This window comes from Calidris pugnax, unplaced genomic scaffold (assembly GCF_001431845.1).
Source record: "Calidris pugnax isolate Ruff unplaced genomic scaffold, ASM143184v1 scaffold461, whole genome shotgun sequence".
Classification (NCBI taxonomy): domain Eukaryota; kingdom Metazoa; phylum Chordata; class Aves; order Charadriiformes; family Scolopacidae; genus Calidris; species Calidris pugnax.
In genome coordinates this window covers 384,428-400,705 of record NW_015091201.1, presented here as the reverse complement: position 1 = coordinate 400,705, position 16,278 = coordinate 384,428, and the positions used below count along the sequence as shown (strand labels likewise).

The 16,278-nt window shown below is 55.1% G+C and overlaps 2 protein-coding genes across 2 annotated transcripts in view; one reads left to right on the top strand and one right to left on the bottom strand.

Annotated features, from left to right (window-relative positions):
• Window positions 1–6: 6 nt before the first annotated feature.
• FZD9 (frizzled class receptor 9) lies at window positions 7–2,163 on the top strand. The gene has a single exon (XM_014959757.1). It carries the CDS (start codon window positions 10–12, stop codon window positions 1,759–1,761), a length of 1,752 nt encoding a protein of 583 aa, XP_014815243.1. The 5' UTR covers window positions 7–9; the 3' UTR covers window positions 1,762–2,163.
• A 5,002-nt stretch (window positions 2,164–7,165) lies between these two features.
• The window catches only part of BAZ1B (bromodomain adjacent to zinc finger domain 1B), a 53,900-nt gene continuing 44,787 nt past the window's right edge, over window positions 7,166–16,278 (bottom strand). The window contains exons 15-19 of the mRNA XM_014959712.1: window positions 16,121–16,268; window positions 14,230–14,348; window positions 11,770–11,921; window positions 10,005–10,108; window positions 7,166–9,380 (exon numbers count right to left, since the gene is read on the bottom strand). Coding sequence (XP_014815198.1) covers window positions 9,014–9,380; window positions 10,005–10,108; window positions 11,770–11,921; window positions 14,230–14,348; window positions 16,121–16,268 — 890 coding nt within the window. The 3' untranslated portion in view covers window positions 7,166–9,013. The remainder of the gene's footprint in view (window positions 9,381–10,004; window positions 10,109–11,769; window positions 11,922–14,229; window positions 14,349–16,120; window positions 16,269–16,278) is intronic.

Genomic DNA, 16,278 nt, shown 5'->3' with positions numbered 1-16,278 from the left:
GCCCGGGCGATGGCGGCGGCGCGGCTGCGGGTGGCCCTGTGGGTGCTGTGGCAGCTGGCGGCGGCCGGGCGCGGGCTGGAGCTGGGGGGTCTGGAGGGCCCGCGGGGGCGGGCCGCGCGGTGCCAGCCCGTCGACATCCCCATGTGCCGGGGCATCGGGTACAACCTGACCCGCATGCCCAACCTGCTGGGCCACGAGAGCCAGCGCGAGGCCGCCCTGAAGCTGCACGAGTTCGCTCCGCTGGTGGAGTACGGCTGCCACGTCCACCTCCGCTTCTTCCTCTGCTCCCTCTACGCGCCCATGTGCACCGACCAGGTGAGCGCCAGCATCCCCGCCTGCCGCCCCATGTGCGAGCAGGCCCGCCACAAGTGCGTCCCCATCATGGAGCAGTTCAATTTCGGCTGGCCTGAGTCGCTCGACTGCGGCAAGCTGCCCACCAAAAACGACCCCAACGCCCTCTGCATGGAGGCCCCCGAGAACGCCTCGGCTGCCGAGCCCCACAAGGGACAGGGCATGCTGCCCGTGGCCCCTCGGCCCTGGCCGCCGGGCACTACTGAGGGCCGGGGACCCAATGGCCTGGGGGCCTGCGACAACCCTGAGAAGTTCCAGTACGTGGAGAAGAGCCTCTCCTGCGCACCCAGGTGCTCCCCCGGGGTGGACGTCTACTGGTCCCGGGAGGACAAGGACTTCGCCTTCATCTGGATGGCCGTCTGGTCCACGCTCTGCTTCGTCTCCACCGCCTTCACTGTCCTCACCTTCCTGCTCGATCCCCACCGCTTTCAGTACCCCGAGAGGCCCATCATCTTCCTCTCCATGTGCTACAATGTCTACTCTGTGGCCTTCATCATCCGCTCGGTAGCAGGGGCCGAGAACATCGCCTGTGACCGGGAGAACGGCGAGCTCTACATCATCCAGGAAGGGCTGGAGAGCACAGGCTGCACAATCGTCTTCCTCATCCTCTACTACTTTGGCATGGCCAGCTCACTCTGGTGGGTTGTCCTCACCCTTACCTGGTTCCTGGCTGCTGGGAAGAAGTGGGGACACGAGGCCATCGAGGCCCACAGCAGCTACTTCCACATGGCCGCCTGGGGCATCCCAGCCATGAAGACCATTGTCATCCTCACTATGCGGAAGGTGGCGGGGGACGAGCTCACAGGGCTGTGCTACGTGGGGAGCATGGACGTCAGTGCTCTGACCGGCTTCGTTCTCATCCCCCTCTCCTGCTATCTGGTCATCGGCACCTCCTTCATCCTCACGGGCTTCGTCGCTCTCTTCCACATCCGGAAGATCATGAAGACGGGCGGCACCAACACGGAGAAGCTGGAGAAGCTGATGGTGAAGATCGGGGTCTTCTCTATTCTCTACACCGTCCCGGCCACCTGTGTCATCGTCTGCTACTTCTATGAGCGGCTGAATGTGGATTACTGGAACCTCAGGGCCCTGGAGCGCGGCTGCCTGCACCTCCCCGGCCGTCGTGCTGCCAACTGCTCCTTGGAGGCCTCGGTGCCCACCGTGGCCGTCTTTATGCTAAAGATTTTCATGTCGCTGGTGGTGGGCATCACCAGCGGGGTGTGGGTGTGGAGCTCCAAGACGCTGCAGACCTGGCAGAGCCTGTGCAACAGAAAGCTGGGCGTGAGGACGAGGGGCAAGCCCTGCAGCGGGGTGAGCTGTGGGGGGGTGCACTGCCACTACAAAGGCCCCACGGTCATGCTGCACATGACCAAGACGGACCCGTATCTGGACAACCCGACACATGTCTAGAGCGGGGGCTGCCCCCTCCCCAGGGACGGCGCGCCGGGGGAAGCTGGCCTCACGGGTAAGGGGAGCGGGGATGCCTGGGGGGACAAGGGCAGGGGCTGAGCGGCGGCGGGAGGAGGGACGCACACTGTTGGGGGGTGGTGAGGCGTGTGGGACCCCCGTAGCACCACTCGACCCTGACAAGTAGCTGCTTTTTCCTAGAGGTTGGTTTGTTGTTGTTGCTGTTGCCAAATCCAGTGACTCTTCTAACGCTTTCTTTGGGGGGGGGGCAGCGGGGACGGGACAGGGAGGGGAATAATCCAGTCTGTGTTTATTTAATTCTGTAATTTATTTTAGATATTTTTTTTTTTAATCATTAGCTGCAAGGAATGGAAAAAACAATAAACCCTGGATGTGTTATTTCAACCGAGCCTGGTGCTGTTTGGAGGAATTTGAGGGGCTCACGAGTGGCCCTGCGGGACCCCCCCAGAGCTCAGCGGGTTGGGATTGTGCTCCCCATGGCAGGTGCATGCGGGGCCTGGGGGGCTCTCCTGCCATCGGAAAGAGGGGCAGTGTGCTGGACTGGGGTGCCACCAGCTGCAGTGGGAGCCCCATCCGGCTCCCCCCGGTGCTTCCCTGGGGTCGGTTCTGTCACCCACTGCCTCCCAGCCGGGGAGGAAGGTTTTCCTGCGCTGTCACATTCAGGAATCATCTTTCCTGCTCCGGACTCTGTAGGTGATTTGTGCTGGTGCCAACGGTGCCAGGCTCAGGCAGGGCAGGCGGGGAGCCGGGGTGATGGGCTGGGGGCGCAGGACCTTGGGGTGGAGAGGGCTCAGCTTTGATGTCCCACGCAGGGCTCTGCGGTGCGGGTAATGGAAACTTCTGGGCAGCTTTTTTTATCCCTTGCTCCGGTTACAATCCCAGCTCGCCTTCCCCATTGTCCGGAGGCAAACCCAAGCCTCAGCCGATGCTTGCTGGGACCAGGGGTGCCGGGGTGCCAGATGGGCAGTGAGTGCCTCCATCCTCCTGGGCAGGGAGGCTCTGTGGGACTCAGTGGTGGGGGCTGCTGCCCACCCTGCCCCAGACACCTTGGGGGGGCACGGGGGGCAGCTCGTCTCTGCAGAGGGACCGTAGGGCTGGTTTGCACCTGGGGGTGTGTTTGGTGGGTGCACGGTGCCGGGGTGGGGGGGCAGATGGGCTCTGTGGGCAGCATGCGACCTGTGGCAGGCAGGGGGCTGGAGCGGGGACAAGGGACAGCCCTAGTGACGCTGACTTGTCCATCATCTAATTGCCCATTAATTAGCCAGTGTGCAGGCTGGGGCAGTGCTGGGCCCCAGTAAGGGTCTCTGGGCCCCCTGTCCTTTTTACCCAGGCAGCAAGTGAGGGACCCTCCTTTCAGCACCCAAATTAGCACCCACTGCCCGCCTGCACCGACAGCCCCCGGCCCGCCCCCCCCCAGCAGTGAGCGCCTGGCAGCTCAGAGCCCCGGCAGGAGCCCAGGGAGAGTTGTGAGACCCACCCCCCCCAGCTGAAGCGATGGTGGCGGCAAGGGCTGGGTTCAGCAGCCCCTCGCCCTCCACCGGGGCTTTGTGCTGCTGTGATTGATGCAGCAAGGTCCTTTCATTCCCCCCGCCCCCGGGACAGGAGAAGCCAAGTGACGGATGTGAGAAAAGCCCTGCCCCTGGGAGCCGGCACAGCAGCTGAGGCGCGGAGGTGCCATTGGGTGGGGGGGGTATGACACCGAAGGGCTCATGCCTGATTTGGGGTGCTGGGAGGCAGGCATGGCCCTGGCTGATGGCAGTGGTGGCATCAGGGTAGGGACTCCCCCCCTGAGACCCCCACTGCTGGGGACGTGTGTCACAGCCTCACAGGGTCCCCCGGCTGCCAAAAGAGAGTTTGTTTGGGCAGATAAAAGGGCCATGACCTGGGGCAAGAGAGTCAATATTGGCTGCAGGACAGACTCCAAAGTCCAGGCCAGGGAGCGGGGCATGGCACGGGGCTGGGGCTGCCCGGGGAGGGGGGCATAGCCCTGTCCCTGTGCTGGGGATACAGCCTGTGTGCCGGACTCCCTCGAGGGTTGCAGACAGGCTGAGCCCTGAGCCAGCTCAGTGCACCTTTGGCTCGCAGGCCTGGCCTGTGGCGCAGTGATGGTGCCGAGGTGTGTGCGTGTCACAGCTCGTGGCAGGGACAGCCTGCCCCTGAGCACTTTGGCTCCTGCCAGCTGCCTCTTGGGCACTCGCCCAGCTCACCAGGCCCCCGCTATTGGGCTGCAGTGGAGCCACAGCGCCCGACCACCACACACTATCGTCTCCAGTCACCCAGCTGGCTCTGCTGGAGGCAGACAGCCCTGAGACAGTGTTTCCATGGGGCCAGCCCCAAAGCAGAGCTGCACCTTGGAAGGTCACTGTGCAGGGGGCACTGCCCGTCCCCTTATCACAGCCGCTTTCAACCCTGTGCTGGGGAGGCTCAGCTCTCTCCTCTATCTCCCCACCCCAAGCTCATCCCTGTAGCTCAGCTCCATCCTACTCGTGCAGTCCCACAGGAGCCGAGTCCCCAGCTCCAGCGGGGTTGGGGCAGAAGGGCTCAGTGCTGCCCCATCCCTGGGGGGAAGCCCCACAGCTCGGGCACTGCTGCTTGTCCCTAGTGCCAGCAGGAGGGATGGCTGCAGAGGCTGAGCCGGGGCTTCCGCTGGGCCAGTGGGCTCAGGACACCTGCAGCTCTGGGCCAGCTCAGGAGGGAGGGGGTGAGCCTCGTGCCCCCCAGCACTTGCTGAGCTGTGGCCATTATTCCCCCTTGTACCCTCCAGGTTTTGAGCCGCAGAGTTGCTGTGCTCTAGGGAAGTGCTAAAACTCCCAAGTTAGCCAGACTATTAATTGGTTGATAGTAATGATTAAGCCATGGGGAAGCTCAAGGCTCCTGCCGGCTGCAGCCCCATGGCCTCACCAGGGGTTGTGCTGGAGCTCCAGGTGCTCTGCAGGGAGCATCACAGGCCAGCCGTGGTGACACAGTGGGTGCAGCCAGGCCAGTGAGTGTCCCCCAGCCCGTGGTGTCAGCGGGGCCACTGCTGCCCGCCAGCCCCACACACCACCTGCCAGGCGTGGGGACAGCTATTTATAGCCCCTGCACAGGACACCAGTGCCATGCTGGAGCTGCTATAAAAAGCAAGGCTCTGAAAAGGTCTCGAGGCAGATGCTGGTGTGAGGTCTCCGTGCTGAGACCTGGAAACGTCACAGCATGTGTCACACCTCGATTGCCCCAGGTCCTGTTGCAGGCCCAGCCACCTCTTGAGGAGAGGGTATGCATCTTCTCCGGGGAAAGCAGCACCCATCCATCGCTGAGAGCCTTTGAGCCCCTCAAAACGCATTGAGGGGTTTCCTCAGCCCAGCAGAGGCTGACCTGGCTAGAGCACTCCCTGCCCCGTTCCTGAGCAAGGAGAATGATGAAGACATCCAGGAAACCATCACCCTCCAGGCAGTGCCAACAGAACTTTGGTCAACACCTTTGTTTCACAGCTGGTGGGTTGTGCACCAGCACCGGTCTGTCACCTCCTCAGCACCTGCTGCCTTTGCAGCTCGGTGTCAGAGCACCCAGCATGTCCGCGTTGGACTGCTGGGGACCAGGACGGTGGGTGGGAGACACAGCAAGGTACCTGCTGAGCCGCAAAACACACATGACCGAACCGAGGGAGGCACTTTTGATGGCTGTGCAGCCAGGCAATTCTGGGGTGAAGGAGCAGGGACCTTTCAGCTCCACCATCACCCCCTTGTATTCCCTTCAGGAGAGCCACCGAGCACCACCCAGCATGCTGCGGTATGAGAACAGGCATTGCACTGGCAGCCCGCAGGAGACAAGGGACTGAAAGGGGTGACCTCCCCCTGGCCAGGGGCAGGAGGAGCAGAGCCCTGTCCCTGGACGAAGAGGGCCAGCCCCGAGCAGCCACAGCCACGCCAGCAGAGCTGGGGAAGGGGGTGTGTGAGGGCAGAGGGGAAGAAGGCAGGGCCCAGGGGATGGTACAAAACTCCCCAACGGGAGCACAGGCGAGCAGCTCTCCAGCTGCACTGACCTGGCCCAGACTCGCCGGTCCCTTGCTCTCAACTCCATGTTCCCTCCGGAGGGAGGCAGCGGTTTGATGGGGACCCCAGGGAAGGTCGAGGCAAGACATCCCCACCAGTCCCACACGAGCACAGGGGGCCTGCAAAGGACTCGCTGCAAGCCAGTTTTACAAACACAAGTACATAATGTTTATTTTTAAGCTTCCCATTTATTACAAGTACAGCCCTTAGCAGAAGCCCCCTCCCCCCGCCCAATGACATTTATTTTTAAAAAAACATACAGTTCCAAAGGTTTCACCATGTAGGACCTGCATAAATCGTTCTCTATGAACAGGACAAAACGAAGCCTCTGAAGGGGACGTGCGAAATAGAAAAGTCAGTGCTATTGTGTGGGGCAGGGAGCTGAGGCTGGGGAGAGGGGAAGAGGGAAGGGGCTGGAAATCTGCCTCCTCTCTGCAGCCATCAACAGTCCAGAACTGAAACGAATACCTGTTAAAAAAAAAAACAAACAAAAAACAAAAAACAAACCACACCCACCCTAAAAAGTTCACAAAGCTCGGCTGCAATTTTTAATCAATGGTTTTTTTCTTCTCAAATCACAGAAGCTGAACAAGCTGCTTTTGCTTTTCTGTTACAAAACCAGTATAGAGCAGCCCCGTGGCTGGTTTGTTCCAAATTCAAGACTTCAATAATAAAAAGTTTAAGCCCTGATTGTATGATCAAAACCTGTCATGAGGGAGAGGGGGAGGTGATGAAAAAAACCCCACACCTTTTTCGTAGAGAAAAGGCAGCATCTTGGGCAGCAGGACCCTGCTGGGGCCACGGCAGAGCAGCCTCCAGTGGGATGGGGCTGGTGGGGCGGTCCTCGCTGTGCTGGGGAGTGCGAGGGAGGTGAGCCAGGGAAGGTATCACTATAAAACGTGGTGATGGCGCAGCTGGAGAGGGACTGGGAGACCACCTCGGTAACAAGTCCCCCAGCATAACTCCAGCTACTGTTAGGAAAATGAGCTTTAAGAGGGGGGAAAATATAAAGCAAACACGATTTCATATAAACTGTACATGTGCCAAAGCAAGACAACAGTATCTTACAGGTGTTCTTTGTACAAGATCACAGCTAGAAACAAGCCACTTTTAACTAGAAAATTAATTTAAAAAGTTACACAGACCATGTTTGTGCTGCTCCCCTTGCCCTGGAGCTCCCTAGAGGGCCTGCAGAAAACCATGCTCTCCAGTATGCTTCTGGCACTCAGGTCATCCAATGGGCTACACGCTGTGTGCTGTTCAGGGTGAGCAGGGACCCCACCAGTCCCACACGAGCACAGGGGGCCTGCAAAGGACTCGCTGCAAGCCAGTTTTACAAACACAAGTACATAATGTTTATTTTTAAGCTTCCCATTTATTACAAGTACAGCCCTTAGCAGAAGCCCCCTCCCCCCGCCCAATGACATTTATTTTTAAAAAAACATACAGTTCCAAAGGTTTCACCATGTAGGACCTGCATAAATCGTTCTCTATGAACAGGACAAAACGAAGCCTCTGAAGGGGACGTGCGAAATAGAAAAGTCAGTGCTATTGTGTGGGGCAGGGAGCTGAGGCTGGGGAGAGGGGAAGAGGGAAGGGGCTGGAAATCTGCCTCCTCTCTGCAGCCATCAACAGTCCAGAACTGAAACGAATACCTGTTAAAAAAAAAAAACAAACAAAAAACAAAAAACAAACCACACCCACCCTAAAAAGTTCACAAAGCTCGGCTGCAATTTTTAATCAATGGTTTTTTTCTTCTCAAATCACAGAAGCTGAACAAGCTGCTTTTGCTTTTCTGTTACAAAACCAGTATAGAGCAGCCCCGTGGCTGGTTTGTTCCAAATTCAAGACTTCAATAATAAAAAGTTTAAGCCCTGATTGTATGATCAAAACCTGTCATGAGGGAGAGGGGGAGGTGATGAAAAAAACCCCACACCTTTTTCGTAGAGAAAAGGCAGCATCTTGGGCAGCAGGACCCTGCTGGGGCCACGGCAGAGCAGCCTCCAGTGGGATGGGGCTGGTGGGGCGGTCCTCGCTGTGCTGGGGAGTGCGAGGGAGGTGAGCCAGGGAAGGTATCACTATAAAACGTGGTGATGGCGCAGCTGGAGAGGGACTGGGAGACCACCTCGGTAACAAGTCCCCCAGCATAACTCCAGCTACTGTTAGGAAAATGAGCTTTAAGAGGGGGGAAAATATAAAGCAAACACGATTTCATATAAACTGTACATGTGCCAAAGCAAGACAACAGTATCTTACAGGTGTTCTTTGTACAAGATCACAGCTAGAAACAAGCCACTTTTAACTAGAAAATTAATTTAAAAAGTTACACAGACCATGTTTGTGCTGCTCCCCTTGCCCTGGAGCTCCCTAGAGGGCCTGCAGAAAACCATGCTCTCCAGTATGCTTCTGGCACTCAGGTCATCCAATGGGCTACACGCTGTGTGCTGTTCAGGGTGAGCAGGGAAGCCAACCCACTCCTCTTCGCCACGTATGTGTGAGCTGAGCTCAGAAGGGCCCTCTTTGGAGCGCAACCTCTAGAGATGGCTCTTCAAGAAGAGAGAGAGGGGAAAAGCAAGAGCACCTCAAAGCCAACTGTGTAGGATGCTGGTGAAAGCCCTATCTCCATAAATGTAAGTGCTCGCTCGCCCTATGCAGCCCTTCACTGGGGGCTCAAAATTAACACCATATAAATATATACAAGAACTAGCAGCCCATTGGCCTGATCGCGGCCAGTTCTTCCATAGAGCAATATGATCCCTCCCTGCACCAGCTCAAGGCTGGTTTCACATGGCAGGCAGCAGACGCAGAGGTCCCACTGTGCTCCGGCTGCTCACGGAGGGGAGGAAGTGGCTCATCCCAAGGAAGCTGACAGCCCCCAGGCTGGAGAAGGCTTCCTGCTCCCCTGCACAGCCAGGCTTTGGCTGGGCCCCTCCCCTCCCACCTTTCCCTCCCAACAGGACAGGCTCATTCAGAGCTTTGTGGATTTTGCAGGAAGCAGTAAATCGTCTCTGTTCACTCAATGGATGACCAAATACTTGAGGAAATTGCAGAAAAATTAAAAAACTAGGACAGGCCAAAGGGAAGGCTGGATTAACAGAGAAGTGCCTGCTGCTTCCCAGCTCCCTTCAGACAACCCATCTTGCTGCATGACTGCACCAGAAGGCCTGCTCCAGCTCTGGCTCTCCCCCCAGTCTCCCCATCCCTCATTTCTTCCTTTTCCGCCCCCGGGAATGTTCAAGGGGCTCTGACTCACTGTCCGCTTCTTGCTCCTCCAGTCCCTGGCACCTGACAGAGAGCTTCTTGCATTTCCTGCGTGCATATGTGTGGCCAGGCAGGTGCTTGTGCACCATGTCAATCAAACACTGTTCCGTCTTCTCCACACAGGACAGTACGTGACTCTTGTTCTGGTTGTAGCACTCGGCATTGGAGAACACTTGCTTGATGTCAGCGAGGAACTCCTGCACCGAGCGGTAATTGCCACAAGAGCACTTGCTCTGCATAGTCTGGAAGTCCATAGGGTTGCTGATGACCTCAAAGTAATCTTCGGCTTCCTCCGTGGTCACTGGCTCCCTGCCAAACAAAGAGCCACAAAGACAGGAGGAGAATGATGTCCCCGGCCGCACACTGTGCAGAGCTATCGAGGGGTGAGAATCACCCTCACCCCTTTTGCTGCAGGGGCAGCCCCACCCCCCCCCCATAACAAACCCAGGCAGCACCTCAACAGCACTAGAGACGTGTCAGACCCACGGCAGCCATGGCATAGTGACGGGGAGGACAGCAGTGTGTCCATCTCCCCAGCAAGCTGGTCCACACACCAGGACTGGAATGTGGCAGGTATGGCTGTGCCTGTCACTGCCCACAAAGCGAACCTGCGAACCTGCCTGTCACTGCCCCCCTGCGAACCCTGGGGGCTGCAGAAAGCACCCACCTCTTCGGCCTCCCCTCTTCGGCCCACAGCCTACCGCCCTGCCACACCACCTCAGAAGGGCCCCATGTCTTCAGTCCAGCAGAGGACTGACAGCGTGGGGTGGTTTCTTCTGGAGCAGCTTCACTCCCTTTCTTCCATCTATAACTTGCTTTTGAGCCCCCAGTTTGGCAGCCAGCATGCAGATCCTGCAGGACGGCAGCGTGGCCAACCCACACCGACCCACTGCCTGCAGCCAGTCTGCACCCACAGAGGCCACCTGCCCTCACCTGAAGGGCCAGCTGAAGCGGTACTTGATGAGTTTGCTGAGGATTTCCTCACATTTCTGCAACTCGAGGTTTTGGCGACGTGCCATCTTCTTTGTTTGAAGGACCTGCCCACACAAAGGATGCTGTTAAAAGGAGGGGAACCACTACAGGCTTTAGCATTCAGCAAACAGTTTTGAGGCCAGAGAAGCTGGTTCTTTGCAGAAATTTTCAGTCTTCTCCCTTACAAGCTAGTGTCTCGAGGGGCAGGGATACGTAGTGCTGCTGCTGAAACAAAGTTCAAGTCTTCCAAATGCAGCCATCTTTCACAATAATCAAGAGGCAAACTGCTCTGCTGTGGGACCTTTGATGGTAACAGCCAAGACACGCAGTGGCAGCTTGAGTTACAGAATGGGAGTCCCATCCAGAAGCTCTGATGGGAATAGCTCACATGCAGCCTGCCTTTCCTCCTGAGGCAGTAAGCTTTTTCAAGATCAGTTCAACAACAGCACGGTCAAAACAAGCAGCCAAAGAATAAATGACAGCAAATGGAGAGTGTATATTCTCTCTCCCTGCCTCCTCGAGCCCTGGCAGACAGCACGTGAGAGGCAGAGAGCACCGATGCTGCTGCCCTGACCCTGCAGAGCCAACCATGCCATTTTAAATACCAAAGAGCAGCTGATGCCTGGAGCGCTGCTGTCCCGTACACAGGCTGGACACAAGGTCAACTGTTGGCCAGGGACCCAGCAGCAGGTCAGCCACCAGCACGGGGACATCCCCACAGCTCTGAGCGCTCAGCTGGGGAGGGTACATCAGATCACAGGATGGCTCCACAACAAGGGCACTATTCCTGAGCGGGTGTTGGTCTCTTCCCAGGACAAACAGTAAGTGCAAGAGCCCCAGCACAGTCCTCTTCCCTAAGTCAGTGTTTTGTCAAAGACCCTGACCCAGCTGTTCCAGTAAGACTGTCCCCATCTGAATATCCCTCCAAGCCCATGCTGGGCTTGCTGGTTCGGTTGCTCTGCAATCTGTAACACAGACCAGCTTGAAGATCCACTAGCCAGTGCCTCCACACCCAGCATCAGAAGCAGTGAGCCGAAAGACCATGATCAAGACCTCTCAGGAAGAGTGGCAGGACACACCAGCACTAGTAGTGCTGCTCAGTGGACAGATGGCAGATCTAGCAGGGGCTTGTGACTTGCCAATGGGGCTAGAGTATCCTCATGTATCCTCTGTGGTGTACCCCTCCCCAGGACAAACAGCACAGCATGCTGCAGCTCCACCCTGCCTAGCAGGCACGCACAGGATTGCTCCGTTCAGGAGCATAAGGTTTTATTCTTTAAATGTCAAGTGAAACCTAAACCAGCAAAATTATGTCCTGGAGGTTGGGGAGTGACCATACGGACAACAACTGTCATAAAATGGCCAAGGCTGGGGAGCAAGGGTCCAACATTGCTGGCATTCTCTGATCATCCAGGACCCCCTCAGTCCTCCCACCTCTCTGCAGAGACATGTGGAGACTATTTAAAACCCTTTTAACAAGCTGCAGGCTGCCTGCTACTCAAGGGGGACAATGTGTGAAAGCGGCTGGGGAAAGATGCCTGGCATATCTGTGCTCCATTTGTACGGGGCCCTTAAGAATATGCCTCCTTTGTTAACCCGCTCCTAGCCCAGCCCCGGCTTCACGATACGATTCAGGGTATTTCTTTGGGAAGGGGAGGATGCATGACACCTGTTTCCTTTATAACTCCTGATGTGAGCAGCCTCGGGGGAGCAATTTGGCTCTTACCAGCTCATCAATGTCTGCACCGTTGACAGGCGGAGCCTGCTGCCGTGGTCCCCTGGCAGGGTGCAGCGACTGCTTCTTCCTTTGGTGCCTTCCTTGCCTCGAGGAGTACATGGCTGTGCTCTGCTTGCCCCGGGCTGCCTTCCTGGGTCTCACTGAAACATATAAGCCATGGGCTTAGAGGAATGAGTTAACCTGGAAGCGGAGATCACAAGCCCCTTGCCCAGCTGTATACACCAGGCAGACCCTCGCTCCCAGCACAGAGGAGTCAGCGAGCACCCAGACACCCCAGTGATCCAGCTCCTCCTCAGCCCATCCTCACCCAGCACACTCTCAAAGCAGCCACTGCCATCTGGCAACAGCCTTCTGCTGAAAGGTGGTCACACACGCCCCCCAACAGCACCAGCAGTCTCTCCAGCTCTGAGAGAGACCTGGGAGCTCCCAGTCCCTCTGCCACAGGTAGGGCTTGCCCTTGCCCAGGGCTGCAAATGCAAGCCCCTCTGTCTGCAGAACCAAGCGCTGAGAACCTGACACACCGAGGCTGGAGGAAGGGCAGCAGAAGCAATGCAAGTACAGACAGTTGTCTCAAATGTAACTGCAACATCCTTTCTGAAAGACCTGGGAGCAGAAACTTGCTGTTTGCCTGGTTTCCTGCTGCCCCTTTGCTCTTCACCGCTCCGGGAATGGGTGCTTTTACAAGAGCCCCACACAACAGGATAAGCCAGTTGTTAAGCCCCCCTGAAAAGTGTCGAGTTTCTGCAGCCGGGGAGCTGCTCCACGTGCTGCCAGTGGGAAACAATGGGATTTTATTTGCCGAGACCGGGGCTGCTGCATTATATCCCACAGAAAGGCGCTTGCCTTAGTCTGCCTGTCAGAGCCTCACACTGATAGAAATGCAGGCATGCTGACGTGCTCCCTCCTCTTAAGTTTCTCCCATGACCCCTCCGTATCAGAATGTGTTGGTTTTCTTCCCCAGCCAAGCTCCTTCCACCTGGTCACACGTCCTTCAGCAAGCTGTATCCAGTGCTTCATCTGGGGCCTCTAATCCAGCCCTGGCCAATAAATCATCCTGCCGGGCCCCCCGCAGGAAGACCGTGTGTCGGGGCAGTGGGACGTCTGCCTGCTGTCGCTCTGCTTGTGTGTCAAGCGTGCGGCACGTGTTAAATGTCTGACAGTCCAACATTCTAGGTTATATCCCTCAGGATAAACGCCATGAGGATTAATGGGACTTCTCTATTAAAACAAAAGTTTTCCACAGTGACCTTTCCATGCTAATGCTCTTTAAAACCAGGGGTTGCATTTAGCGCTTTATTTTTAGTGACTGTAACCCTCTTTTGCTATTGTTTGGAAACCTTGGCTCAGCTCCTGACTTGGCCAAGCAACACAGGCTGAACACACTCCAAGTGTGGACATGGATACACCACAGAACAACAAACAGCATACATAGCCAGGGTGTCAGTGAACATCCCTGAAACCAGAATAAAGCAGGGGAATCAGGACTGATTCTAACTCTAACCATTTTACGATTCTATGACAGACCTGGATGGAAACCCTTGAAAGAACAGGGGATAATCTTTTGGGTCCCACCATCTGCCCTAGTTAAGATATTCTGAAGTTAATTTTAAGTCAATCAAGAGCATTTTGACAAAGTGCAAATGCTGGCAGTGTGCCATTCCAAGATTGATCCTTTCAGTGCATCAAGTTGCCCAAATGAGACTGAGTCAAATTCCCCTAAAAATAAAGTGGATACACATACTAAAAAGCGGTTAAGTGAAGAAGCACTCATTGAGAAGTCTAGAAAATGCTATTTTATTCCACTAAGCTGCTCGAGAATGATCCAATTAGGCATCCCGAGTGGCCTCTGTACACAGCCAAAGGGTGCTGGCAGCCTGGGCCACACTACACCTCGAGTACTGTCCCTTCCCACAGGAATGGGCAGAGGAAGTGCTATTCCTACTACTGGAAAATGCCCCCTTGCCAAATCACTAGAAATCCTGCATATAAGTGGTTATGAGCTGGTGGGAAGGGAAAAAGCAAGGAGAGGGAATTGTAGTTAAAGCTCCACCAGCATCTATTAAGCACCCAGTTTACCAGCAAACCCTGTAAGCACAGAGACTGCCAATACCAGTAACTGATAATGCTGTTGCCTCACCCTGCCCTGGCCGCCTCACAGGACTCTTCGTGGTCCCAGCAGTGTTCCCAGGGGAGCGAGTGGGCAGCAAGCAAGAGCTCACTGTGGTTTCAATCTTTGCTGGTGCTGACCCTACCACAAAGGGAGAAGAGTTCGCTCCAGCTCCCCAGGTAACATACAGCACCACCACAGCCTTGCCCTGGGACATCTTTCCAAGTAAGAACCCGCTCTGTGTGAGGAAAAGCACAAGTCCCACATAGTGTCCATCCTTTGGGCACTGAAGGCAGAATTGAAATATTTTCTGTTACTTTCCTGCACGGTCAAAGCCTTACATTTCAGTCCAGCAACTTCATAATCTTCTTCCTCTTCTTCTTCCTCCTCAGCATCTGGTTCATCAGAAGCTTCCTCGCCTTCTCCATCTTCATCTTCAACAGAATCCTCTGCATAGTTCCTACAGTAAGGCAGGTAAACACATTTGTTGTACCAGAGCCTGGGCATTAGAGTCCTTGGGCCCTCCATACTGTTTGTTCACAGGCAGAGACTTGCTGAGCACCTCCATGTAAAACAAACACCTGTCTCACTCAGGCTGGAGCAGCTGCAGTCCTTCAGAGAATATTGAGTTGTAGCTACAGTTAAAGGACACTTCCCTGGCTATCATCTGCACATCTGGGCTGAAAATCCCCAGCAGCTGAATCTGTATATTTTTTTTCATGGCCCCTTGGCCATGTGATAACGGATTTTAAGACTGTCATTGCTGTGCAGTGGAGACATGCCCTGAGAGGACGTGCTGCTGTTTTACCCAGGTCTGCAGGCCTGGCCTAAGGAGTTTCAAAAAGGGGGCTTTTTTGTTTCTGCTGGGATATTTTCCCGTTATGTGTCACACCACTTGTATGTGCACTATAGGAAACTGACCTCATTTAGTATTATTCACAGCTAAGACTGTATTTATTAGTGAGCAGTGTCAGACATCTTCTGTGCTGATGCCGGAAGCCACAGAGACTCCCTGCCCAGGACAGTTCCGACTTCTCACGTGTCTGGTAAAGTGTTCAAATCATTACAAAAACAGGAAAACAAAACACCATGCATGGGCAAAAGGGGACAAAGGGAAAGCTGTTGTGGGAGTTTCAATCCTCTGGAGAAAGACAATCTTGAGCAGTAAAAAGACTAAGCATAAGCTCCCACAGTATGGGGGGGGGAGCAAAAGTGTTCCCAGCCGGACATTTTTTTTCCTGCCTCAGCTAGGAGGACAAGAGCAGACAACAGAAAGGTGTTACCCCACCTGATTACACCTGCTGCATCAGAGTCACTATGATCTCAGGCCAGAACAGCTGCACTTGAAGCCCTGTCATACAAGCCTGATGAACTCTTCAGTGGTGCCAAGGGTTTAAGTAATACTTTTAAGGCCATACACCACCTGCACGTTACAAGCTAGTACACCTCTTCTTGTGCTGCTGCTCTGGAAGGGAACTTCTGTTGACTGCTTATGCTTCAGATGCCATTTGATAGCCTCACCTTGCTGACAAGCAGGTACGTGCAGCACAGTCACCATCAGCAGAGGACATACATTGTTAACAGAAAAATACCTTGCACAGACATTTAACTTCCAGCTTGCAATTCAAAAAATAGTTCAACCCCTCGCTGTCAGGAGGCAACTGCTAATTTCTGCTGCACAGAACAACTTGGATTCCTCCTCCAATGACGTTTCCTCAGTAGCCCTGCTGCAACAAGGCAGGAGTCCTCATCTGGTCCAGGAAGCCATCGGAGTGGCATTCTGTAGCCCTATTTTTAATAGCACAGCAGGGGCTGAGCTGCAGCCTGCAGTAATGTCTGCTCTAATTTGGCAAGAGCACAACAGTAACTTAGCCCAGTGGATACAGAACTGCAGCTCTACCAACTACACTCCTATGGAAAAAGCAACCCAACCAGCTGCTCAGTCAAAGAAAACAACAGCCCTTAGTGCATCCAGTTTTGGCTGATGTTTTGTGCATGTTTTCACTGCTAAACTGAAGTTAGTCATTAAAACCCCTGAAGTTGTCATGGGTCAGTACAACACAGGTGTGCTAACGTTACAACCTGAAAAAATTGCTTTTCTATTGTTCCAGTGCCATTGAGTTAACTCGGCTATTTCAAACCTACAAAAGGGGCTCTGTCCCAGCCTGTTTGGGTCATCTGGTGAGAGCTGGGCTAAAGCTGAGCAGTGCAGAGGAATGGAGGGTCACTCACCTGTCCCGTGAGCTACGCCTGGCAGTGGAAGGCTGGCATGCTGGGCACTGCCATTCACCATCGGGTATCTCGTAGAGCGCCGGTCGCAGACAGAAGAGGTGGAAGGCTTTGTTACACTCATCACACAGGATCAGCTTGTCATCCTCACCTAAGAGAGG

Excerpts from the sequence above, each read along its gene's own strand:
- FZD9 (XM_014959757.1), top strand. The coding sequence starts at position 10 with ATGGCGGCGGCGCGGCTGCGGGTGGCCCTGTGGGTGCTGTGGCAGCTG.